Source organism: Oryzias latipes, chromosome 10, assembly GCF_002234675.1.
Source record: "Oryzias latipes chromosome 10, ASM223467v1".
Classification (NCBI taxonomy): domain Eukaryota; kingdom Metazoa; phylum Chordata; class Actinopteri; order Beloniformes; family Adrianichthyidae; genus Oryzias; species Oryzias latipes.
Genome location: NC_019868.2, coordinates 11965561 through 11992530, shown reverse-complemented (window position 1 = coordinate 11992530; position 26970 = coordinate 11965561). Strand labels below are relative to the sequence as shown.

The following is a 26970-nucleotide window of genomic DNA, read 5'->3' as shown; positions in this document are numbered from 1 at the left end:
CCTGTTAAAGAACTGAATATTTTCTTTGATTATAAACCCAAACTGAATGTTATCAAACGTTATTAAGGGGTATTGTATTTTTTAAAGCAAGTACTATACGTTCCGCCAAAAATATATTAACCACCATAAAAAAAAATATGTTTCTTTGTTTTAATATCGTTTTATCACAAAGGGCACTGATGATCTTGAATTTCTTGCCAAAAGTGGCGTTTCTCTTCCGGGTTTTCTCTTTCGTCATCGTGACGTCTTACGCACGTACGCCACCATACCATCAGTTGGCGTATGATAACAATAAACAACCCAGAAGGAAGAGATACGCACCACTAGGACCTGTCGCTCCACACATAGGAGCCTAAAACATGATTCGGGGCGGCTGGAGTTGGTTGGAGTAAAGCCTCGTAACTTTCACCGGAGGCCTTTGGGTTCCCGACACGAAGGATTATCTAGTTTTTCGACAAGGCTAAGGGGAAACTAAAGTTACGGTTTCTCTCTTCCTTAGCTTCTTCAAGCTAGCTCCTGGTCATTCCTTGATTTGTCCACTTTGTTTGAGTCTGTTATGCAGTTGCCACAGGCCCGTACTCGCACTCGTTCTCTTTCGCCGCCTCTTCGCTCCCTCTCCCCGCTCTCTCTGGCCTTATGTCTCGCTGGCTTTTCCCCTGGTCTGGCTCAATCAAGAAGCGGGCCTGTCGGTACCTTTTACAACACTACCTCGGTCACTTTTTGCAGGAACGACTGAGCTTGGATCAGCTCGGTTTGGATCTGTATAACGGCAGTGGTGTCATCAAGGAAATCAACCTCGACGTGTGGGTGAGTTTTCTGAGGGAGAAAGAAGGACAGCAGGCAGCAGAGGGCTTGTGTTATTGTGAGGCTCGTCCACTGACTCCTGACTGTTTCGCAACCGCACTCGAGTTTAACAACAATCTCTAACGTCACGTCTGCAGCAGAGCTCGCGTTTCTTCGGGGAAAAACGCTCAGCGTGGTCACTAGGCCATCCGTGTTTCCAATCATTCAGGATTGATGCATTTCACACCTGTCGTGCTAACCAACCTCTACATATTTTTGCTTTGCACGTTCCAGATTGATCAATTCCAAAATAAAAGCCTTTTTTTTTCTAATTAATTTCCCTTCAACTCTTCACTGACAGTTTCCTTTCCACCCTCAAAGGCAGTCAACGAGCTTCTGGACTCCCTTGGGGCTCCTCTAGAAATAGTGGAAGGCTTTGTGAGCAGCATCAAGGTGACCATCCCCTGGCAGGCTCTTCTGACTGACCACTGCACTTTAGAGGTCTCTGGCCTTCAGATAACATGCCGACCCAAATATCGAACCAGTAAGTCGCTTTATAAACTTTTAACGGAATGTTTTGACTGAATTGTTGAGTGTTCCTCTCCATCCGTGCTCAGTTTATCCCCACTAAACTGTCAAGACCTACTGATACAGACTAAGGGTGTATTCAGATTGGACATATTTGGTCCACTTAAAGTGAACTAGAGTTTGTTTCCCCCAATAATACGGAACAAACTTTCAGTCCAAATACGCCTAAGCGGACTCTGGTCCGGGACCAGGAACTGGTCTTGGACCCATCCCATGAGGTGGCCTCGATTTATTTCCAATCAGACTGAAGTTAACAGTTGGTAAATGGGGAAGGCGGTCTAAATTATTTAAAATCTGACCTTTCCCTCATAGTTTTTGGCCTAATAGTAACCTATTGTCAGTTCTTTGGTGTACATATACATACTGATTTATTTAATATTGTATTTCATTATTTTTGCACTGAAATAGTGATGCTTCCATTTCATTGTTCAATGGACAATGACTATAAAAGCAAATCTAATCTAATAAAACAACAAGACCCATATGTTAAATTTTTCCTTTGTCTCTAGATGGGGGGTGGGACTCACAAGGCTGGTCGTCCAGCATGACTTCCAGCATGCAGTTGGCTCAGGAATGCCTGAAAGACCCCCCGGAGGCATCTGAGGACCCTCCTGCCCCTCTGGAAGGCCTTGAGATGTTTGCAGAGACTATTGAGACAGGTGAGCAAAACCTGTTTTCCACGCTTTGAAAAACACACATCCGTACAGTAAGTCTAGGTAGTTATGTTCCCATCATATCTAAATGCAAAACCCCGCATTGGAAAAATGACAAAACATCCCAGTTCAGCTCAAATTCAGTAAACGGTAACATAAATGTACTGCAGTTTTAATGACGTCTTAATGATGTCTGGATAAAAATAGCTTCAGTAAAACTCTCTGAAGATTATAGAGACAAATGTTCTAATTGTTGTTTGTTTCTCTTATCATCTGTATTTGCAGTCCTGCGTCGCATCAAAGTCACACTTCTGGATACCATCATCCGCATTGAGCACCAGCCGCTGGACCTGAAGACGGGCGTTGCTCTGGAAGTGCACATCAAACGGTATTACTGAGATTCAGACCTTTATTAAGATCTACTTAAGGAAAATGACCAGTAATGACAAACCACACCACCATGTCTTGAAGCAATTTCTTTGAAGCTACACTCATACTAACTATAACGTAAGGATGGATTTATTTTTTTTGTATTGTTTTTTGTCAGTGTTTTCTTCACTGAACTTGGTAGATAATCCATCTTAAATGTTACTAAAAATTCATGCTACAAATGATTCCCTTGTTCTTCAAGAAAATATCGCAGATTAGCACAAAATATTTTATTGTTCAGTTGAAATATTCTACCTAATAGTATTTAGTATGATAGTGAGAAATAAATGATCTCCTGGATAAACTCAAAATGGATATTATTTATTGTTTGCATCATTTATCAGCATATAAGGCCGTGTCTTAAGGTGGAGTGTACTTTCTGCACTTTAATCTTTTATCGCTCATTAGTAAAAGTGTTACAAGTTGTTTTTCTCTCTCAAGTGATGATGAAATAATCTCATGTGTGCTTGTGTCATTGTGAGAAGTCCAGGATGGAGAAAGTCAGATAAGATGAATACCGGTAGTCTGTTGGTGAATTCACACTCACTGGTCTCATGTTCCTAAAGGAAATCTATTTTAAAGTTTTGCACAGACCAAAATACCCCCAAATAATCAACACATAAATGACAACCAGAATGAGAACTGCAGTTAGAGTTCTAATACTATTAATTATGAATAAATAAAGTTAAAAACTGTTAAAAATAGTCAAAGGTTGAAGGGAAATAGTTAAACTAAGATATTAACTAAAAGCCAATGAGTAGAGACAAGTCTGAACTAGAAATTGAAATGATCATTATGCAGTTTTGATGACTTAAGTCAGCTTATTCCACAGTTTTAGGGCCAGAAAAGGATCTGTCCCCCTTACTATTTAAATTTGCTGGAGGAACAATCAAGAGGATCTGGCTGGCAGTCCCTGTGTGTCTATGAACTGGCAAGTTCCCGCTTCTTTTGAGTTTAAAGTTGGTTCAAAACTCCACTTAATATGACATTTAAAGATAAGGCAATTGTTCATACCAACTTGATAATTTTAGCATGCTATTTATAAAATATTCCAGTCGTTATAACTGTTTGACTTCAACCAAATAGTAGCCGCTGCTGTATGTTTCTCTTCCTTTATTACTTTATTTTTATGCATTTGAAAAAAAAGGACCTTTTACAGGTTTAAAAATACACTTTTCAACTGCATTTATTTAACACTGTAAGCACGTAAACATTCAGTCTGCAAGGTCAAAAACAGGTGACAGTGTTCTTTCAAGTAAAACTACAAATGTTTCATTATTAGGCACAGCAGATCTTGTGCAAACCCTTCTGCAAACTGACCTACGCCCTCATGTCCTGCATGCTCCAGGGCCCTGTTGGCATTTTGCTGTGACACTGGTGAACCCTGTTTCCCAGAGTTTTTAATAAAACTGTTTAGTGTGCCTCCTGCATTTAAAAACCCAAAGGGATTTTTCTTTTTAGCATTTTATTTGACACAATTCAGAGATGTTTCTTACAGGAGGAGAGGAAAAAAAACAGTTTTATTGTTGACAACAATAAAGGTCCATCTTCAGTCTACTGAAGATTAGCGGGCAGTGGCAAATGCACATATATAATATTTTTGGTTACATTTCCCTGATATTTTTGCTCTACCCACTGCTTATCGCAGTCGTTGGGGATGTCAACCCAATCAAAGATGGAGAAGCGGAGTTTGTTGAAAGTCGACCCTCATCTCCCACGCAAGCCCTAAAAAGCCCCTGTTTTTGTTGTCTCAGGCTAGAGTACTTTGATGAAGCAGTGAGGGATCCAGCCAGCCAGACTGCCGTGCCTGTTGACATCCACCAACCACCTGCCTTCCTCCACAAGATCCTTCAGCTGAATGCTGTTCAGCTGTTTTACGACAACACTGGCACACTTCAGGTGGAGAACGCTGTACTTTCTCTCTGAAATACCTTTTACATGTGTTTGCTTGTTGTGTTCTCAACTTTGGAGCCAACTTAAGATCACATATGTCCTTTGAGTGGCACCTTAATGGGTCAGAATCCTGGGGGCATATATGCTGCAATGGCAGGTATATGTTGCACTACTTTAAAATTGTCATCTAACCAATTGAGAGAGCTGCAAAAGATTCCATGTTTTTTTAAAATAATAGCCATGTTTGTCATGCTGTAAAAAGCTTGTCATGCTGCTGTGATCATTCAGGATCCTCCTGAAGATGAACATCAAAATTTAGCCACAGCTAGAGAAGGAGAGGAGGAGGAGGAGGAGGAGGAGGAGGAGGAGGAGGAGGAAGAGGAAGAGGAGGAGGAGGAAGAAGAGGAAGGGGAAGAAGATGACAAAGCCAAGCCTCTGGTTGCTCCACCTTGTCCTCCATCCCAGCCCTTGCCTATTGGAAGCTGCTCTGGGTTCATTGAAATGACTGTCAAGCTCAAACAGAACGACATGTTGCCTGGACCAAAGGTGTGTGTGTGTGTTGTGTCCCCATGCGTACTAAAAGCTCGTGAAAATGCATTCCGTCATCGATCCCTCTCTTCTTTCATCTTGGCTCATCAGTTGGAGTTGGATGGGAAAGTGGGTTGCATCCACATGCTGCTGTCTCCAGATCAAATAACTCATCTGACAGACCTGCTGGCAGCCCTCTGCATAGACATTGGTATATTTTAAAACCTTTCTTCTATTAAATGTTGGAGCAGATCTGAAAAAAAGTCTACTTATACCCAACTTTTTATAAAGCTTTAATTTGTTTCTTATTTTGTTCAATTTGTCATTAGGCTTTTCGTGTATCATAGCAGTTACTTCATGTCATTCTTTGCTTTGTTACTGTGCAGTGGTCCCTTGTTGCGTTCTAAAAATAATCCACAATAGGTGGAATCTGTGAAGTAGGACAATAGATGTTTTAAGGCTGTAAAACTCCTCACTACACACTTTATACATTTGCTTAGACAGACAGGAACATTTTCACACTTCTCTGTGTTGTTCAAACACTTAAAGTCTGGTATTATAGAATGAAAAAGATCTGATCGCGATTGAAGATTCATGAAGATTTGGCAAACCGAATGCATTCCGTACAGGAGACATCCCATGGAGGAGATTGACTGACGAGGTCAACAGCCAATCAGGATGTAGAACTTAGAGTGCTGGTAAAAAAGTTTTTAAAATAAGTCTGCTAAATTGCAGTGAAAAAAAGGCCGTGAATGGTGAACTGCAAGAGATCACTGTATACTGTGGGGCTAAAAACTATTTGTCAGTTACCTATTCTGCAAGTTACCTATTCTTAAAAAGGGTGAGCGTTTCTGTCTCTCTCACTTGAAGTGCATCTACAATGACATTTGTTGATCTCTCATCTTTTTCACCTCCAGAGTCTCTGACTGCTGCATTATTTATTTTTTTGCCTGACAGTATTAATAATCTGTTTTCCATCTATTAGAGCCAGAGTCAAAGGGTGGTGGAGTACTTAGTCGTCCATTAGACTCAGACGACCTGCGTATGATTGAGGAGGACCTTGGTAAACAGCTGGGATCCAGTCCCAGAGACGGGGACTGGGAGACGGAGACTGAACCAGAGGACTATGTCACCAGCCTGGAGAATGGAGGTAGACAGCTGGACCCTCCAACATTTCTAAGACTGACAACCGTCGTATAATCTTTTGGAGTTAAACATTTTTAGGATTTACTCACTCTTAAAATATATTGCATTACTGACAGGACCATAGTGTGTGGTTTGTTACTGCAAGCACACTTAAAATTGAATCTATTTTTCCTTCCTGAAAACTTCTTTTAGAACTGTTGTTGTCCTTCACTCTGAGGAAAAGAGGCTTTGTCTCTTCAAAGTAATTAGTGGGTAACGTTAATGTAAATACTGTAGAGTTGAACTTAGATGTGTGAATCTTCTTATTCCTGCAGACATGTTTTATTCCATGGGTCCCGCTGGGATGAGCTGTAGCGTGACATCCATCCGCTCGGGCAGTGAGCTATCAGAAAGTGACATGGAGTCCTCTACCCATAGTTTCTCCAGCTTCACGCAACCTGCACAGGTACATCTGCCGTGTTTGTGCTGATACCTGCTTTTCTCACAGTTCAAGCATTCAGCAGAAGACAAATCAGTTTTTGTTTGGTGAGAAAACGATAACTATATAAAAGTACAATCTAATCTGTGCTTTGAAAATGTTATATTAACATTTGTATTTGTCATGACATGTACCAGACATATTGTATGTGCACGTTCTATTATAGGTTTTATCTATAAACAAATCTGACACTGAATGGTGATTTTTTTTTGTTTTGTTTTTTTACTGACTTCTCTTTCTAGGGTTTGGCTCATGTTCCCAGAAGATATCCTGTACCGGGATGTTTGCCCAGTCTACCTCAGACCAGCAGGACCAGAGGTAAAGTGAAGAACCCGAATGTTCTTTTGATTGTAATTTTTTTATTTACTCCTACAAAGGTGCCTTGACTTTTTGGAGATAATGACCTATTCTTCCTCTGGTTCTGAATTTATATTTTTTTAGACTAAAAAAAAACATTTTAAAATTAAGGGACTGAATATAAGATTTTAAAAATGTTTTGTTTGATTAAATGGACTAAAAAAGCTGTTTTTAAGTGCCCTCTTTATTGTTGCAGGACGCTCTTACAGCGGCCAGGCAGAGCAGCTGAAGCCTGATGCTCTCTTGCGACTGACTTTCGGTGGACTGACTCTAACCCTGTTGACGGAGGACCCGCTCTCCAAGTCTGACGGAGCCTCCTCTTTGGCTCAGGTGTCCCAAGTGTTCTTCAGAGAGCTGGGATTTTTCAAGGACAGCATGTTCAGCAACAGAGGTTTCCACCATTTGAGAGGGGGCTTTGCTAAGGCTTGCCCACAGTCCCACTTCAGGTCAGGAAGTGCACATAGTCTTTCAGTTGCTGTTCATGCATGCACAACAGATAGATTTGTTTCTGGTATTTGATTAAAATAGCTTATCTATTGAGAAAGCTTACTTTATGGCAAAAAGAATAGTTCAGTTAATGATACAAATGATTTCTGTAACAACTCTTCAGTAAACAAATTTTATGTGTTGAACATCAAATATCAGAATGATAGTAGAAAACCCACAGGATTAATTTATAAGTGTAAGGTTTTTCTAGAACATAATTTTGTCCTTTTTTTCGGTTGCCATCCGGCCTTTTGCGTTACAATGTACTATTGAGGCCTTTGCAGATTTTGACATCCGACTGTCTGACTTCCTTCTGGCAGACTGACGGGGGCAGCGGTGCAGGTTTCTTGTGAGATGCGCAGCGGGAAACGTCGCTCTCGGGCTGTGACCTCTGACCTGTCCTTTAGCAGGCTGGAGGTGTTGGAGTGTCTCTGGGAGGAGGGAGAGCCTCAGTACTGCGAGGTATAAAAAAAGCTGGGGGGAGTCTGTTTTTGACCAAGCAAGAAAAGGGGAAAAGAAGACCAACTTCATTAAACACTAGATATAAATAATTTTACAGTTTCCTTGGCTAATAACCATTGCAGTTTTTCTCTGTATTGCATGGATTTCCAAACATTTTATATTCAATACTAACAAAAAAACATGTATCCATGTTGTTAATTATATTACCATACATTTCTAAAAACTTTCATTAATAGTTTACATGAAACATTTTAGGTTTGTTATGATTGTCCAAAAAGTAATAGTATTTTTTCTGTATTATATTATTTAATAAATAGACGATTATTTTGTCATTTTCAAACACATTTTAAAAACGTTTGTTTTATGATCTGAAGCTAGCACATTTTTGTTGTTTTGCGAAACTCATCAGAATTCTGTGTCCCTTTTTCAGTTGCTACAGTTCCAAAGGGCTGGTTTGTTTACAGCTGGAGGTACAGTCGGACCATGCGCCAAAGTACATTACAGCCTTACTGAAAAACACCTGCGTAAGGTACACATCCACGCACAAATTCACAGGTTTAACACCTTTTTTATCACAAAGAGCTTGTGCTTCTGAAGTTTCATGGTTTTAAGAAGAAATATAAATAAATTGAACTAAATTGAAGGACCCTTTACTACTAAGAAAATCATTGAAGTATTTTATTACATAACATTTATTTTCAATTTTGTAATAGATTTACTGTAAATATAAAATACCTAAGGTCAGGCTTTTGTCATTTATTAAAATTATACATGTTAACATAAAAAGCCGAGTTGACAATATTTGTTCTTTGATTACATACAAAGAACGAAAAAAGCAGTATGATTTTATCTAAAAACATGCACAAAAATATATTTTTAAACATGATTCTGCGCCTGTGCTGGCAGGGTAAACAGCGTGTGGTGCACCGTGACAGTGTGGTGCAGGTGGAGCTCGCAGAACTCAGCGCTGAGCTGGACTTGGACATCCTCAGTCGTCTGGGCAGCCTTAACCGAGCCTTTAGCCATTGTTCCACACAGACTTCAACATCAGGGCTCATGCAGGTAATTCTTCAAAGCACGTTTAGACCATTTGAAATAAACTTAATGCAGAGAGACAAACAAAATAAAAGTTATTAAATCAACAGAAAAAAGCATATATACTGGTACTAAAAAGTACACCCTGGACCCATCAAGATACAATGACAGCTTACTTTTCTTTTCTTTTTTTTTAATAAAACAGTTTTCTGGTGGTGGTGTATGAAAACTGGTCTGAATTCACATAAAAATGATTTTGGTTTTCAAAAGGAAGTGTGGTGAAGTCATAAAAAATATTTTCTCACCATAATGAGAAACCAAAACTTGCCAAAACTATGAGAAACAGCATTAAAGAATGTTTCTGTCATGTTTGAATGCCCTTATTTGTTCAGATGAAGACAAAAACCAACAAAACCACATTACTAAAGAGTGACTTGACTCTTGTCCAGCTGCCTGCATTTTAGGCTTCAACTGCCCAGATCCTCCATAAAACATTTTAGTGGTCTGCATTAAAAGCAGGGTTGTTGTTTTTTTTCTAAACCCTCAAATTAAAGTTAGACTGACTTTCCATTCAGTAATTTGTATTAAGATGTTTGTTAATTTTCTTTCCTTTCAGGCTCAAAGTTTTGAGCTCTCCTCTTCCTTCACCCTCCTCTCCCCGCACGCCGTCCTCAGGCTTCGCTTCCCCATAGCAGACTTGCGGCCTCTTCACATCCGCAGACCACCGAGCCAGAGAGCAGTGAGGGAGGAGACTTTGGTGCTGGAGCTGATGGAGTTGGAGCTGAAGCACCAAGAGGCCCCGGACCTCCAGAGCAACCAGGCTACCCCAGGGCAGCCCTTGGTTCCTTGCCTCACACAGCTCCTGGAGGCCTCTTTCACTGACCTGCATGGTGGGAGCACAAACAATTCAATGAAGAACTCTACACTTAATAAAAATCCATCTTTGGTTTTAGTTTTTTTCTTAAGGCATAAACATGAATGAACTTGCATAAAAGTGAGAAATATCTGAAAAGCTGCATTAGCAGTCATTTGGATTGTAGAAAATTCACAAAATAATGGTTTGAATAATGTTTAAAAAATTACTTGTCTTCCTTGCATACAATTGTACGTAGGAGACAGATGTATAGTTCCTGTTGTGGGTTTTTTTAATTTTGAAAATACATTCAGAAGACTTAATTTGTTGTCTGATTCTGTCTGAAAAAAACAGTTTTTTGTTTTGCTGATCTGTTCTCACCAGGCTCATATGAAGGCTGGGAGGGAGGATCCTTCCCCTGCATCAGAGTGAAAAAGAGTCATGACTCTGTCCCCAGGTTTGTTATGGTCATAATGAAAATGATTATTAAAATGGCAGCAAACCTGGATGTCTATGACAGAAAACCCCTTTAACTGAGTTATTCTTAGGCAAGCATTTGTGGGGATGTCATGTGAAACAGGGGAGATATTCTAAGCTCAGCACATTTAAAGGGAAGCAAAAGTATGGAGGGGCGGAGTTTTTTTTGTTGTTTTATTATCATCACACAGTTTTTTCTGGTTAAATTATCTAAAATATGCGACGTTATTGTTCTAAAATACTTTTAACATTTTTTTTTTTTTTTTTAGATTTTGGCTTAAACGCTGCCAAGTAATCACTATAATGGCTCTGAAGGTTACAAACACCCAATGATGGCTGAGAGACTTCCCTTTTAATCATCTGTCTTACTTTAAGAGCTGATTCAGAGATATATGTTCAGTAAAACACTATACATTAATTTTAAAGCATAATTCAGAATGTTTTCCTATTACTGTAAATCAAAGCTGGATTTAGCTATCAGACACAACTGTCTTCTTTTTCGTCTTGAGCAGAATATCGGTGCGTGTTCATGGAGTTGAGGCTCAGGGCCCAGCAGCAGGTCTGAGTGGAATGAACCTGAGCCTCATGAAGGACCTTGGAGCAGCCTTTTTTGAAAGTCACTGTGAATTCAACGAGAAAACCAGCTCCCCCTTTTCTTCCAACCGCACCATGTTTGAGACTGAAGAGGTGGAGGAACACTATAGGACATTTCACAGGGTGCCCATCAAATGACAAAAATCCCATAACCTATCTAAGATCTCCTTTTTAGATGGTCATTCCTGCTGGCCCAGAGGAGATGCTTCAGTTTCAGGAACAGTGTGTTGCTCAGTGTCAGTGTGCTGTGGATGTCATCATGCCACTGGCTTACATCCTCCTGCCCAGCAAACAGGCCTTCCAGAGCATCTACAACAGGTATGTAAAGAGCTCTGCTTTGTCATCTCTCACAGGTTATGCAGAATACTATTAACAAAAAGATTATAATTTTATGTTTTTGCTACCCTAAAAATTAATTCAATTTCCAAAAACATTTGTAGCCAATTTATTTACCTTTATGTACAACTTTTGTCATCATCCTATGAGCTCCTTTCTCTTTATGCATTTGAGTAATTTTGGTTTTAACGTTGATTCAGAAATAACTGTAATTTTCCCTCACCAACCTATTCATCCAAAAGGATCAATAATGATCTCTTGATGTGGGAGCCGCCTCCCCCTCCTCCCCCTTCAGCCCACAGCCCCGAGCGCAGCAGCCATCAGCGTGAAGAGTTCCAGCTGTGCAAGTCAGCATTTAGACTGGGTGAGTTCAACTGAGCTGGTGGAAAACTTAATAACAATATAGATCCATTACACCAGCAGCAAACCTAAACTTTTACTGCCAAATTTTGTATTGTTTTTGGATTAGGGTTTTAGCTGAATAAAATATAAGGCTTCTTTCTCTTCTGCAGACTCTGATTCAGAAGAGGAGGAGACTCAGTTCTACTTGGCCAGTGAGCCATCTGGAAGGATGCAGCAGTCCGCCTCTCGCTTTAACCACAACCTCAGCCTCCTCTCCCTCACTGTTATTATTGGAAAAGGACGCATCCAAGCCAGAACTGACAGGAAGGTGAGCCAGGAGAACAATCACTGTTCTAAGTTTATTTCCCTGTTTAGGATGTATGCGTAAAGAGGACACCAAGTATTTTTCTCATTAATGTACAGTGGGGAAAAAAAATGTTTAGTCAGCCACCAATTGAGTAAGTTCTCCCACTTAAAAAGATGAGAGAGGCCTGTAATTTTCATCGTAGCTATACCTCAACAATGAGAGACAAAATGGGAAAATAAAATCCTGAAAATCCCATTGTCTAGATTTTTTAAAGAATTTATTTGTAAATAATGGTGGAAAATAAGCATTTGGTCAATAACAAAAGTTCAACTCAATACTTTGTTGTATATCCTTTGTTGGCAATGACAGCAGTCAAACGTTTTCTGTAAGTCTTAACAAGGTTTTCCCAAACTGTTGCTGGTATTTTGGCCCATTCCTCCATGCAGATCTCCTCTAGAGCAGAGATGTTTTGGGGCTGTTTCAGGGTAACACGGACTTTCAACTTCCTCCAATGATTTTCTATGAGGATGAGATCTGGAGACTGGCTAGGCCACTCCACACCTTGAAATGCTTCTTAAGAAGCCACTCCTTCATTACCTGGGCAGTATGTTTGGGATTGTTGTCATGCTGAAAGACCCAGCCACGTTTCCACTTCAAAGCCCTTGCTGATGGAAGGAGGTTTTCACTCAAAATCTGATGATACATGACCCCATTCATTCTTTCCTTTACACGGATCAGTCGTCCTGGTCCCTTTGCTGAAAAACAGCCCCAAAGCATGATGTTTCCACCTCCATGCTTTACAGAAGCATTGTGTTCTTTGGATGCAACTTAGCATTCTTTCTCCTCCAAACACGACGAGTGAAAAGTTTACCAAAAAGTTCTATTTTGGTTTCATTTGAGGACATTTTGCCAATCCTCTTCTGGATCATCCAAATGCTCTCTAGCAAACAGGCCTGCACATGTACTGACTTTAGCAGGGAGGGTATCGCTCCACGCCAATGGTTTATGACTGCAGTAATGTCAAATAAATTTATAAATAAATGATAAATGTATTAACACTCTTATTCTCAGCTAATATAATAAACATTCCTTAAATATTTGATTTATTGAATTTTACACCTGGAACTAAATATTTTCTTTGACTTTGTTGCATCTAAAAATGATTGAATTAGTACAAAGAAAGTCTAAACATATTGTTTTAAATCCTCTTTTCATATGCGATTTCTTTAAAAGTCAAGAAACATAATGAAAAAACTAAAACACGGATCCAACAAATCCCAAATTTCTTCTTGAATCATTCAAATTTATACTCTGTTCATAAGTATAGGTATTACACCATAGTATGTTATGTTTGCTGCCTGGATATTCTTAGACATTTTAATTCCTTTCACTTTGTTTAATCAGTTTGTCACCAGTTGTAGTTTATGTCATTCTTTTAGGAAGACCAGAGTCATGGAGAGATTGCGCTTGACCTGGAAGGAGGGAAGATGTTCAGCGTGGCGCAGTATCTGAATGACCCCAACCTTAGTTTTTTGTGTCTTGAAAGTCGTCGAGTGGAGCTCTATCATCAAGGTGGGCCCTGTGCTTTTGAGCTACACTTTTATGACGGCATAATTCATCTTTTCTTGCCCCTTTTTGACATCAAACCTATTTATACCTAATTGGTATTTCTAATCAGTTTATGTCTCATTGCACTGTTTTTTCAATGTCACTCCCACATAGCTGTGGTAAAAGCCACCACAATTCCAGAGCGGTTGGAGATGCCCAGCTTCTCTCCACCAAAGCATTTGGATCCTACCATCTACCCCACAGAGGTGGGAGTGAGCAGTGTTAGCGGAAGAGAGGGCGAGCCACAGATGTTGTCCACAGCTATAAAAATCACGTTGGACCTCCAGAGAAACGTTAAAGTTGGTAGTCTTCGCACCTTATTAATGCAGCCTCTGTTATGAGGAGATAAAAACCACATCCGCTTCCTTCTCTTTTAAAGGAATTTCTAGTTGCCCTTCAACTTCAAGGTGCAACGATGCGGCATTACGTGACTCAGACCCATCAGAGCTGGCACGAACAGGTGAGACGCAAAATGAAGCAAGCTCTCCTTGGGGTTGTTGCTTTTGCTTGTGAACATTCGTTTAAATCATCACCAAATTGTGACATAAGCATTTAAACTTATGTAAACAGTACCTGCATCAGCTGTATGTTTGCTTCCAATTAAAGATGTGTTAAAAGAATCCTTCATCAACTTTTTTTTTCACAAAAAATGTATAATTAAAACACAAGATAAGGTAAAACCTCCCTTCAAATATGAATGTGTTTCTTAGACATTCAAGTGTCCCACTGAACCTGAGCAGAATTCAATCAGGATGTAAGGATTTGATTAAAAAAAATTGACCCTAGAATTTTTCTGCCAGAGGGTTTTGATAAAAAAGAAATGAGAAACATTTTAAAATGTACCACGAAAGTATGTGTCACCCAATTATCAGTGTGAGCCCAGCAGCTAAGAATACTCTGCTTGACTAGTTTGACTTTATCTTGGATCAATAATTTTTAGAAACAGTCCTTATCTTACGTCTGGCATGATGCCAGTATGAATATCTGAGTAAATATCTGAGTAAAACTTTGGAAGAACAGCTGGTCGTCATTGCAATGTTTATATTTCTGTGGTGGTTGGAGCAGGTAGCAATCTTCACTAATGTGGGGGGTCAAATTGACCCTTATTGCATGAAACAACATCCATCTAAATAGATTGTGGTCATCCAAAAACGATTGTGAGGAGTGAAAGCAAAAGATGTATGACTCTTTTCTGTTTTTGTAAAAACTGATGGTGTTGAGTTGACAAAAATGTAACATTTATAACTAAGATGGCTTTTTTTTCTTCTCTGGAGATAAAATGTGTAACAAAAGTTTAGTTTTGGTTCCAATCACCTTTGATGTTAAAAAATCTTTTATGATAAAATGACAACAACTCAAAAATCCAGTTCTGTAGTTGAAGGTTCAGTCTGTTGTTTTCTGCAGTGCCCACCCCTGAGCTCATCTCTCTTTATTACAGCTTGTTGACTTTCTTGATGTAATTGATGATCCCATCCTGGGATACACAGCACCGGCTGTCATCACAGTCCTTCACACACACCTTGCCACATGTGCCATAGATTACAGGTACAGCCCTGAAAATGTTTTCTAATATGTTATAACCATATAACACATTTGTTCTTTTTTTTGTTCTTGTTTAAGTTTTCACATAAGATTTTTTTCTGTTTTTTTTCTACTTTATTTTAGGCCGCTGTATCTCCCTCTGCGAGCGCTGTTCACAGCAGAGTCCTTCTCTCTGTCCAGCAATATCATTGTGGACACAGCCACCTTCCACCTCAGGTAGGCCTACAGACCCTTGGTACAAAGAGCTTTTTAACACCATAACATGTAAGAAATTACGAAAAACGTCATTTTGAGTTTGTGCAAGACGAGCATTTTGATGGACTTTCAAAAGTTTCAAAAATGTTTCAAGCATTTCAGTTTTCTTGCTGGACACAAAGTGCTTTACTCTTGTGATACAAGCATTTTTCTAAAAGGAGTGTCCTCATTAATCAAAGTAGTCTTAAAACTGCTGTCTTGATTGTTTTTGTTATTTACCGTATAAAAAAAATAACTAATGTGAATATTCTCTATTAGTTTTCAACTTTGGAAACTAAATTGTTTTTAATTGGAGACAAAAATGTGAATCTGAGATTTAGTTTACAGAAATTGAACACCTTTGTGATTTATGTCACATGACTATGAACATGTAAATGTGCACCCACATTTCAATGTTAGATTTGTTTTTTTGGGGAAATATTGTCTGCTACAATTTACTAGTCCAGTGAGACTAAAAGGGTTTATTAGTTGAACAACTATAAGATGTGACATTCTATATAATGTTTCTATTTTCTCAGATTTATTCTGGATGACTCAGCCCTCTACCTCTCTGATAAATGTGAAGTGGACACAGTGGATTTAAGAAGAGGTAAAACAAATCCATAAAGTGCTTTTGTATCCTTTTACGCTCGGAGAATTGTTGTCACACTTGCCAATCTTATAACAATCTAGTATTTAAAAATCTAACTTCATCAGGTAATGCCTGGGTGGAATGTGAAGTTAGTTTTTTACATTAAGCAACTACCATAATTTCCTGATTATCAGCCGCTAGTTTTGTTACACGCTTTCAACCCCTCCGCCAAAGGCTGCTTATTCAATGATGTGGCTAATATATGGTTTTTTTTTTAACGGCTGCTAGGGGCGCGTGACACTGTGAGAATATGGTATATGTGTGATGCAAGTATAATGTGAGTTCCCGCCCAATTAGGTGCACTGGAGGGCTATCCGTGCACCGAAAGACTCCAAACAGTCTCAGAGAGGAGGAGGCAAATTGAGAAGCTTAATGCATTATTTAATTTCCAGCATTATTTCCATTTCTTTTGACAAATTCAGCCAAACAGCATGGAGGTCACTTCTGCTCTTAGACCCCTCAGTCATGGTGCAACAAAGCGTAACACCTATGCTCAGCCCTATTTTGGCGGCATCCCACAATCCCTTGCTGCCATTAGACCGACCGTGCACGTGACCGCCACTACATTATGACGCAGCTTTCAAGTTAAAAGCAATCATTAAAAGAAATGTGAAAAAAATCCACCATCACCAATGGGTTTGGAAAAGCCGGTCTGCTGCATGACGGAGAGGACAGCGCAATCCCAGGAGAGAATTTGCCTCAGAGTGACACTGACAGTGACAATGAAGGACACACTGAGAGAGTGTGTGGCGAAGAATATCTGACGCTATTCCATTCCGACACTGCTGAGGAAGACTTCCATGGTTTCAGTGCACAGGAGGAAGATGAAGAAAGCTCTCGGTGACTTTTACGTTCCTGTTTTTTTAAACCAGCCCTTTTAGCGCTGTGTCACGGTGTGTCACTGTTGTGGAAGAAAACTCTCGGCACAAGCGCTGCGCAGTGCAGAGGCATGCACATACACATCCTCAATCTACAACACATGTTTCAATGTGGGCACATGCGGCTTATAGACAGGTGCGGCTTATGTATGTACAAAATGGTTTATCGTTTAAAAATGTAATGGGTGCGGCTTGTAATCAGGTGCGTTCTATAGTCCGGAAATTACGGTAATCAACTGGGGGGGGGAAATGTTCATCTGGCTGGAAACCAGATGGAAGTGGAATGACATGCACTGACATTTATTCCTTAAAATGAGATTTTCTTTGCCAAACATTTTACCAGTTTTTCAGTTATGCCTGATGTTCACATTTCTGACAATTTTGACTCGGATGATATACAAGAAAGCTTAGATTTACTTCTAAACAAAAAGTCATACATTTGCCAGGGGTAATAATTCCAGGCTTGACTGTAACTTTGCTCAAGACTTTTTTATGTTAGAATTTGTTCAGTGTTTTCTTTTAAAAAGTATATTCATCGTTTTATTCAATAAAACCAGAACTTGTTAGGCTGAACCGCCGATTTCATTTATTTTTATGTTACATTGTTTAATTTTACTGAAACATGTTTGAAACATTTCAGCTGCAGCTTTTACTTAATGTTGTTAGGTTTTTAGCTGACATGAAAATCAGAAGCAATAGGTGTTTTGTAATAAGATTTATAATTGATACATTGTCAGTCCATGATTTCATTTGAGTTTGTGTCTAAAATGAGCTTTGTGTCTGATCGTTTCAACGAAAAATAACCTGTGCTTTGCTTTTTTTCAGACTATGTTTGTATTTTGGACATTGACCTTCTGGAGCTTGCCATCACCACATGGAAGGGCAACAGTACAGGCAAGCTGGTGAGGACTTTCTATCCTCTTGCTTACTTGTGCTTTTCTTTCACATTCAGGAGCCCCCCCACAAAAGATGACCTTAGCCAGACAAAATGTAAACGTAAAAAACACATAATTTAGCTCACGTTCATTCAGAAACCGCAAACAAGCACCTCCTCGCATGTTGAAAAATATTTGTTTTACTAAAGTTAAGGTGCGTCGTAATAATAGCTCCAGACAGCAATCAAGACTTGAGGCCATAATTAGCAAGATGACACACTGGTCAGGTTTCAACAATAACACACCTTTGCTCTGAGCCAGAAGGTGAGAAGTTATTGACAAGGAACTAAATATTTAGTCTAATTGTAGAGTCTGCATCAGGACGCACAAAAAAACTTGAGATTACTAAGTTTTCTCTTATTTCAAATTAAATTGTCATAAGAAGCATTTTTAATAATATATTATTTAAGATTTAATTAGCCTATCTTGTAATTTTGTCAAATGTGACACTAAGGCTGACATTATGTGTTGGTATTTTACCAGCCTTTCTCTGAATTGTGTTTGGCAATGATTGTGCCAAAAGCAGATAAGTTAAGAAAGAAGAAGGGGAAAGAAAAAAAAAATACACAAAAAGTATTTTATATGACCAAACAACTGTGATTGTTCTGTGACAAAATGACTGCGTGGGACTGATAAGTCTGCACAGTCTATTTAAACATAGAAGTTGTCAAATAAATGGGAGTTTTATGCTATTTTGTTTTCCTTTTTTTTCTTTTAATAGTTTAAATCGATCAAATACAAATGTTTTTTCCGGCCATTAGTTTATGTGGGAAGCTTAGTTTATTGTGGCAAAGAAATGTTTTAAAGAAGCACACAAAGATGTTTTCTTAGGTTGTTTTTTTTTGCATTCATAATTGAGGTTCTTGTTAAATGTTTTTTTATTTTATTTTTAATTATCTGAATAGATAAAGTTCATTTTTGCAGTGTGACCTTTTTTATTCTCTGAGCTTTAAACTAAAGAAGAAGGATATTAACAGCATATGGTGTAGGATAGGATTTTCACATAACTGTTTTCACCAGAAATGCACAGCTTTCTCCTCATCCCATCTCATACCAAATGAAAAAAATGAATGATCTCAGTAAATCATCAACCCATCTTCTGTATTCTGATTATTGTTTTGTGGGCTTAATGTAACCGTAGTTTTAGAAAAACTATGTTTCTTAACAAACTTTCCTGCTTTTTCAAAATTGCTTCCACTAAAAGACAGATTGGAAGGACATTATCTCTCTGAAATTAGCAGATGCTTAAGTCATGTTTAAGTGTAAACTCTACACTCACTTTGGCTTCTATATTTTGAACATCAATCTAAGATTTGACATTCTACCTATCAGGATTGTTGTAACCAGACATTATCACGGGTCACCCTATTATTGGCAGTCCTACATCTGTTCCTACATCTGCAGCATGTTTTCCTGTTTGTGAGACCTTGCACCTTGCAAAAACAAATAGGAGCAGTTCCTGTTTTTATCTGACTTAATTATTGTGAATGTAAAGTTTCCACTTGCCTATAAAACTGTTGATTTAACCTTTTCTTGTGGCTTTAGTAACCTGAAAATTATGGAAAGAACCCAAATTTCACTGTTACTTTGGTTTTAATGCTATTTATGAAATACCAGTTGTTCTTTTGTCTTTGAATTCAGGATAAAATTTTTGAAAAACATATAAACAGTTTTCTCTATAGGTGGGATTAGTAATGGTTCTGTAAACTCTCTTTGTTTCTTTCAGTCGCACCCTCTCTTTGAGCTCCGGTGCTCCAATAATGTGGTCCACCTGCACACCTGTGCCGATTCCTGTGCAGCCCTCATCAATCTACTGCAGTACCTGGTCTCACAGGGTGACCTGCACCCCCCACCCCGTCTCACCTCACCCACTGAAATTGCCGGGCAGATATTACCAGTAAATCTTTTTTTTTGTTTTTACAGGAATAATGATTTGGTGACAATCAATGACTCTGTGTTGTCAGTTCAAGCTGGTTTAATTCCATCTCTAATCTGAAACCGTTTCATCCTAGCTGTCAGAAAGTCCTGCGTCTCTGGTGTTCTGCCCTCCAGCTGAAACCGCAGAGATCAACCAGTATGACCTGGCTGATGCCTTAATTGACACAGAGAGGAGCCACAGAGAAGAGAGCACAGATCAAGGTATTTACTTTTACGTCCCTTAACATCTCGTCTTTATTAAAAATTCTGCCGCTTCTTATGAAAAGCAATAAAAACTGTTAATACAATTTAAAAAATAGAAGCTCCTTTTTTTTCATCTTTCAGTTTTGGCTTTTAAACTGTTCTTGTTTTTTTAAGGTTCACCCTCAGTGCCATCAGGCTCTCCAGTTTCTGTATACTTGTTTCCTGGGGAAGCCTCCAAGCAGATCCCCTCTGTTCTTCAGAGGGACAAACATGAACTGGATGGATTGGTTTCTACAGCAACAGAAGCACAGGCAGACTTGTCAGATAAAGACTCTGAGGTCTCCACAGACAACGATGACTTCTGCATCCTGGAGGCTCCTGGCATGGGTATACCTGTGAGTATGTTTTGCTTTTAATCCTTCAGATGTGTCTCCTTTATTTTCCACTTTGTACGTATATGATCTTCCATTACGATATAATCATTTTCTGTTTTAAAGTGTTTTCCCTTTCTACATTCCTTTCAGCCTAGAGACGGGGAGCCTGTGGTGACAGTGCTGTCCCAGGGACCCATCAAGGTCAAGGACAGTCACTTCTCCAGGCCTCGAGGAAGTTCCGACCTTCTCCGCGCTCCGAGCCGCTTCCCAGTACCTCAGAGCAGACTGATGCTGCGCGAGATCTCTGTGGTGTGGCACCTTTATGGGGGCAAGGACTTTGGTGGAAAGCCCATTTCTATTCATGCTCCAAGTACAAACAGGTAAACAGCTTTGAAAACTATAGATGAGCAGCAGCGAGATCATTCTTGATGTTCTTCCTTTTTTTTGGCATTTTCATACACATGAACTGTTATTAACCTGCGTTTGATTAACACCCCTAAACTGAGGAACCTCTAGTTGGATTTACCTCCCAGCCCAACTGCTAATTCTAAGTGTCAAGTAGGGAAGCACTGAATAGTCTTTGGCATGGGCTATTATTGGATTGAAAGCCACAATCTAAAATTTCCCACAGCAGAAGATAAAACATGCACTTCATTGACTCATTGTCTAAAGTGAGATTTTTGTAATTATTGGTGTTTTTTTCAATCTCCCCCTTCCTGTTGGCCTACTTTCCAGGGGACGTTCAGCACCTGCTGGTGTCCGTGGGTCCCCGTCTCGCGCCGTCCCCTCATCCCGTCCACAGAACTCCTGGCGTTGGGCAGGGGGAAGCGGCCGTCAGCACTCACTGCTGATGGAAATTCAGCTCACAAAGGTAAATCTGTTTAGCCTAAGCTAGAAACTAGTTACATTTTAGTAAAGCTGTTTAATCAAATTTTAGTGTTATGTTATTTTGGAGAATAGCTGTTGCATATTTTATAGTCTAATCTAACTGTGCATTATATTTATATGCAGTTCTGACTTGATCATTTCCAATTCTTCTTTATTTAAAGTAACGCTTTGAAACACCTCTGTCATACAGATAAGATGCCTGTGCCATTCAACCTCTCCCATTTTCAGGTGTCTTTGCAACACGAGTCCTACCCGGTAGCTGTAACGGGGCAGGATGGTGACGGGGCAGGAGCACCTGGATTTGGGGTTGGTCCTGCTGGTGAACATCCCCTGTCCAGGCAGGTCTTCATTGTCCAGGAGCTGGAAATTCGGGACAGACTGGCTTCCTCCCAAATCAACAAATTCCTTTACCTGTACACGAGCGAGAGCATGCCCCGGAGAGCTCACTCCAACATGGTGAGACTGCGTGGAGGAAGACTGTTTGAAGAGCTCCGGCTTTAAGAGCTGCATTGCATATTTAATGGAGTGAAACTGTTTCTTTAAAAAGATGTTTGGAAAGCCGTTTTCTGATCATGCCACATGTTTTTTTGGTGACAGTTGACAGTGAAGGCCCTGCAGGTGTGTCCAGAGTCTGGCCTCGGTGGTCCAGAGTGCTGTCTGAGGGTCAGCCTGCTGCCACTACGACTCAACATTGATCAGGTCGGAAAAGAGGAACTCTTTAATTTTCCTCACAGTATTTCAAACAAATGGAAGTTGTGACATTTGAATGTTATGGCCTTCTCTTGAGCTAAAATGAATTACAGACATGACAGTAAAGTAGAATAAAAGCAGTCAAAATTTAAAAAAAAAGTTGGAGGGAGTTCCTCCATCACAGACATAATGAGGCGTTCCACATCATTCGAGGTTTCCCTGTGGTCTTGGTCAGTCTTCCCAGGATTCCTCTAACCTCTCATCACTTCTAATCAGCTTTTCTCTGTCCCCCTTCCAGGATGCACTGTTTTTTCTGAAGGACTTTTTCAGTAATCTAGCTTCCTATGTTAACCCTTACCTGCCTGTGGACACAGCAGCTGAAGGTGACAAATGTGTATTTTTATTTTAAAGTCAAGAGAATTAAATACTTAGACCCTGACAGAAGTACAACTTGTGTCAAATAATCTTTACCAGTTACTTGTTTCAAATGTCTATCCAGGTTTGAGGTGTTTAAAATGTGTTTTTTGTTTACAGCGAAGCCAGATCCTTCCCACAAAGAGGAGGATGCAGCTGCTGGTCTGGGACCGGACCTCACAGCTTCTGTAGAAACTACATACAGCGAACAGAGCTCTTCCTCTCTTGGCTCATCTTCCTCCTCATCAGACCAGCCAATCTACTTTCGGTAAGCAAACATACGTTGACAACAGAATTGAAAACCATTCTTCTGATTGTGTTGGTAAGGTGTTAGGATTTAAATGTCTGAGTTTCACATGTCAAGTCGCTCGGTCACGTGTCAGAAATACATTGAAACTTCCAAGTTTGCAAAGTTAACGAAAAACAAACATTTTGGGAAAATTTCTTTTCATACAAAAGAGCCAGTGAGGAAACAGAAGAAGAGCCTTTGACTTCAAAATAAAAGAAAGCTGCATTTAACACTGAAAAACCAGGACCCTTTACTCCAAATATGAATTTATTGTGACAGTTGTTCCCACAGACCATAATAATGATGCCTAATTTTCAGCAACCAGCTGTCTAATGTTACAACAATGCTGCTGATAAAGTTGCTAACACAGTGTATTCATCTTATTATATGAAGAAAATACCAGTTTTAGTGACTTTTTTCTGTATTTATCTGTCACATCTTAAAGGTCAGACGACCCTGAAGTTGGCGTGCAATTTATTAATACATTTTTTAGCTTCCACTTTGACATTTATGGATTAAGAGAAATCTTAATCTTAATCCAATCCAGAAATCTAGACAATTTTAATGGTTCCTGTGTGAAATCTTGTGGACAAATAACGTTTAAAGCTCCTGCAGATATTTTTCTGATGATGCAGATAAACTTTGATAGGATGCATCAAAAAACTTCACAGCTGTCATTCTCCTCTCCTCTATTCCCTTCAGGGAGTTCCGTTTCACCTCAGAAGTGCCTATTTGGCTGGACTATCATGGCAAGCACGTTGTTATTGAGCAGGTGAGAGTTCTTTACTTTGTCTAAACTTACAATAAAGATACTTGTGTTGTTGTTGTGTGTCTGTTTGGGTAATAATACAAGGCTGTTTTGCTGTTATTCAGGGGACGTTTGCAGGGATCCTCATTGGTCTGGCTCAGTTGAACTGCTCGGAGCTGAAGCTGAAGAGGCTGTGCTGCAGACACGGGTAGAAACACTTTTTCCACCACAAACCACTGAGATAAAATCCTAACAAGTTCTCAGTTTGTGTATAAAAAATTTTCAATTGACTTTGTGAGATAACATCAGTTGGCATAACAGACAAACTTTTGGTCTTGTGTCTGCAGTCTCCTGGGTGTAGACAAAGTGATTCAGTACGCTGTCACAGAGTGGCTGACAGATATCAGGAAAAATCAGCTGCCAGGCATTCTGGGAGGTGTTGGCCCCATGCACTCAGTTGTTCAGCTCTGTAAGTTTCTGCAGTCTCCTGAGTTTGACTCCAAACACAATACACTGAACAGTGTGAGGTCTGCATTAACATTCTCCACATCCTACTCTTTCTCTTGGCTTATATCCTGTCTTGGCTACTTTGATATGCTTTTTTCAGTTCATGGAGTTCGAGATCTATTCTGGCTTCCCATAGAGCAGTACAGAAAGGATGGTCGCATTATCCGAGGGCTCCAGAGGGGGGCAGCGTCCTTTGGCACCTCCACAGCTTCTGCTGCTTTGGAACTAAGCAACAGGCTGGTGCAAGCTATTCAGGTAACTGTTTACAGGGAAGTGTCAGCATTTTGTCACTAATATCATAAATGAAACTTTTTGCACAAGTCTCACCTGATGGTCATGGTCTTGTGTGACAGGCGACAGCAGAGACCGTCTATGATATCTTATCTCCGACGCCCCCTTTAAATCGCTACATCACAGAGGGCCGTGCTCCAAACAGTCGATCCCGCAGAGCCATCCAGCCTGCAGACCTCCGAGAGGGCGTGGCCAAGGCCTATGACACCGTCAGAGAGGTACAGCCTTTCACGCAACAGAATCCATTTCAATCTCTTCTTTTACTTTTTAACTCCACGACAATTTATTTAAACAGCATTTCAAAGTTAACACTTTTTTTAAAATAAATTAAAACTTTCTGGCAGTTATATGAAGCTAATTCTGATATAAATAGAGATGAATAGTTTCCAGCTCAGACTTAACCCCCAGAAGTCCTTGAACTCTCCAGTTTATTTGCCAAACACATCAATGGAGGAAAAAATTAATCCCCACATAAACTTTGTGTTCATTAAAAAATTTAGTGCAAATGGGGCAAGAAGTTTTTAGCTTTGAAATGTTTGCATTCAAACCAACTTAACTAGAGATAAGACACATATTTAAGAAACCCCTTGGAATAAATCCTTTATATATAGTTCAACGAAGCTTTGCTTTGGTTTTTTACTTCCATCACATTGTTTAGACCTTGTCTTTGCTTTCTTTGTGAGTTTAAAAATTATCTTTTATTATAAAACATAAAAACTGTTTGACCTCAATTTTGGTGTTTTTTGCTGCTAAAATGAATAAATGTACCACATTCATTAAGTTTATTAGACAGTTTCAGCTCTATTGTGAAATTGTTGTGTAATATAATCAAAAATCTATCTGCAAACAAAGAAGCTGGGGTTTTACTAAAAAGATTGATATTTAGCATTACCAATAAAATATTTTAGGATAAATTAATAGGACAAAATATTAGAGCAAAAAAAATCCACAGACTACTAAGGGATTAAAACCTTTAAAACCTGTCATTAGTGTTTCTTGATGGGTTTTGTTAGATTTTTCTGTGTTCAATTCAAACTGTTGACATGTGAATTTATGAGAAATAATAGAATGGATAAGCCATTTTTCTGTTCTCAGCTTTTCAAATGTAACAAAATCTAGGATTTCTCTGCAGATTTTATGTTTTTTCGTTTGTTACTTGTGTTAAAATCATAAAAATCTTAGAAAAGATGAGGAAGTCACCCCTGTTCCTCTGTGAAACCTTTACTCTACAGGGAGTGATCGATACTGCTCAGACGTTGTGCGATGTCGCCTCCCGCGGGCACGAACAGAAGGGTCTTCCTGGTGCTGTTGGCGGCGTCCTGAGACAGATCCCGCCTACAGTAGTGCGACCCTTGATCGTGGCCTCAGAAGCAACCTCCAACCTGCTCGGGGGAATGCGCAACCAGATCAAACCCGACGCGCGGAAAGAGGACTTCCTCAAGTGGCGTACCGAGGACGCTCAAGAATGAGGACAATTCGTTTTGTGTTTGTGGGAGCGAGAATCATTTGAGTGTCGTTGATCGGTACTTTATGAAGTCTCAGCTGGCGGAGGACTTGTTTGTGGGCGGCCAAGCAAAAAGTCAAGGAGGGGCAAAAACAAAGCAACAATGAACTGCTGCTGCAGTTGCTCAATCATCCAAAACCATACCAGATGTTTTCTTCTGTTATTCATCAACCCCCCCCATCATTGGCTCTTTAAATAAAATGCTAACATCTTCAGTTATCTGCATTTGTTTCCAGCTAAATTTGCATGAAGGGATGCTTTGATTTAACCAACACCAAACTGTATTTTGAGATCGACGTGGCGAATCAGTGAGGCAAATGCTTTTATGGTTGGTTTGTAGACTTCAGATGCAAATGTTAGAAATGACTGTTGATGTTCTTCCAAACCAAGTTGGAAGCTGCTTATAACAAAAGTCTTCATTTGAAACAGCTTGGGCCTGTTTTTCCTCATGGCAGAATCAGGAATAATATTTTTGAAGTGTCCTTGCTACCACCCTCAGTATGTTTGCAAATGGTTTTCATCTCGACTTTGCAATGTAACACTGCGTCGTTCTTTTAGATTTGGCCCTGCTATGCACTTTCTCTTCTCAGTGAGTTATTTGTGCCATAAACCCTGCAGAGTGCCCTTTTAATCAGTTTGCTTTACCTTCCTTGAACCCATACCCAACCATCCTGATGACATAACACATTCGGGCTTTTTAAAGCTCATCCGACTGAATAGAATCACAAAACGCCTCTAAAACTCTGTAGCATATCTAGCTCTTTTTATAGATTCATAATTCCTTTAACAAGCAGTGTCAGCTGTTGGTTATCACACGTCCTTTAAACGTCATCTATGATTCTATTTTTCATCAGGAGCTGAATGTTTGATTGTGGGTCTAAATTGATTCTGTTTTCATGTTTGCTTTTTCCATTTTATTAAGTAACTTCCTTTTTTTTTAAGTCTCATTCTTAGTTTAATCTTTGACTAAAGCATAAGTATTGTTGTTTTTGTTTGGGAAGATGTTTCTTTGGAGAAATTGTAACAGAAAAAGAAAACCGAGTTTTACATTTTCACCTTTTTGTGTTGTTTCAGGTGCACATGTGTCCCTCTGTGTTTGTATGAAGGAGAGATTATGTGAGTTTGAGTCTGTGCAGAAGTTGCATGTCTGAAAGTGGCTGATTGATGCTATATTATTCTATTTACTATCATCTACTGTACGACTGGTCTGTATATTACAAAAACATGTACAAAATTAATACAAAAATAAAAAAGTGAACATAAAAATGGAAACATTCTAAATTTTATATGGAGCATCCAAAAGATGGGTACTAATTCTCAATTTACTATTTATATTTTTTCAGTGTATTAGCCATTTCTTTTAGTTTAAAGTTTTGTGCAATTTATTGTACATTTATCACAAAATATAAAGTCTCTGTTTAGAGAGAGGAGGGAACACATTTTATTTTTATTGTAGGGGAGAGAGAAAAATCATTTCTCATTAAGATTAATTTCAAAATGAAAAAGTAGGAATGAAAGAAGGATTAGGGATCACTTAATGCCACATTT

At 39.3% G+C, this 26970-nt stretch overlaps 1 protein-coding gene across 1 annotated transcript; it reads left to right on the top strand.

Moving 5' to 3' along the window:
- Positions 1-273: 273 nt before the first annotated feature.
- On the top strand, positions 274-26694 carry atg2a (autophagy related 2A). Its single transcript, XM_011480048.3, has 42 exons — positions 274-807; positions 1165-1327; positions 1881-2030; positions 2310-2412; positions 4208-4352; positions 4635-4892; positions 4986-5085; positions 5860-6024; positions 6335-6465; positions 6741-6816; positions 7052-7301; positions 7662-7803; positions 8234-8332; positions 8710-8865; positions 9455-9728; positions 10076-10148; positions 10681-10855; positions 10938-11080; positions 11341-11462; positions 11611-11768; positions 13187-13319; positions 13470-13654; positions 13735-13815; positions 14794-14900; positions 15021-15113; positions 15671-15741; positions 17487-17563; positions 19323-19493; positions 19609-19735; positions 19892-20112; positions 20242-20471; positions 20827-20962; positions 21208-21435; positions 21577-21678; positions 21968-22052; positions 22204-22351; positions 23075-23144; positions 23246-23328; positions 23468-23589; positions 23728-23882; positions 23981-24136; positions 25151-26694. The coding sequence occupies exons 1-42, from the start codon at positions 637-639 to the stop codon at positions 25385-25387; spliced, it is 6072 nt and encodes a 2023-aa protein (XP_011478350.1). The 5' UTR covers positions 274-636; the 3' UTR covers positions 25388-26694.
- The last annotated feature ends 276 nt before the right edge of the window (positions 26695-26970 follow it).

Excerpts from the sequence above, each read along its gene's own strand:
- atg2a (XM_011480048.3), top strand. The coding sequence starts at position 637 with ATGTCTCGCTGGCTTTTCCCCTGGTCTGGCTCAATCAAGAAGCGGGCC. Across the intron at positions 11,463-11,610 it reads CAAGTCAGCATTTAGACTGG|ACTCTGATTCAGAAGAGGAG; the intron begins GTGAGTTCAACT and ends TCTCTTCTGCAG. Across the intron at positions 13,816-14,793 it reads ATCAGAGCTGGCACGAACAG|CTTGTTGACTTTCTTGATGT; the intron begins GTGAGACGCAAA and ends TCTTTATTACAG.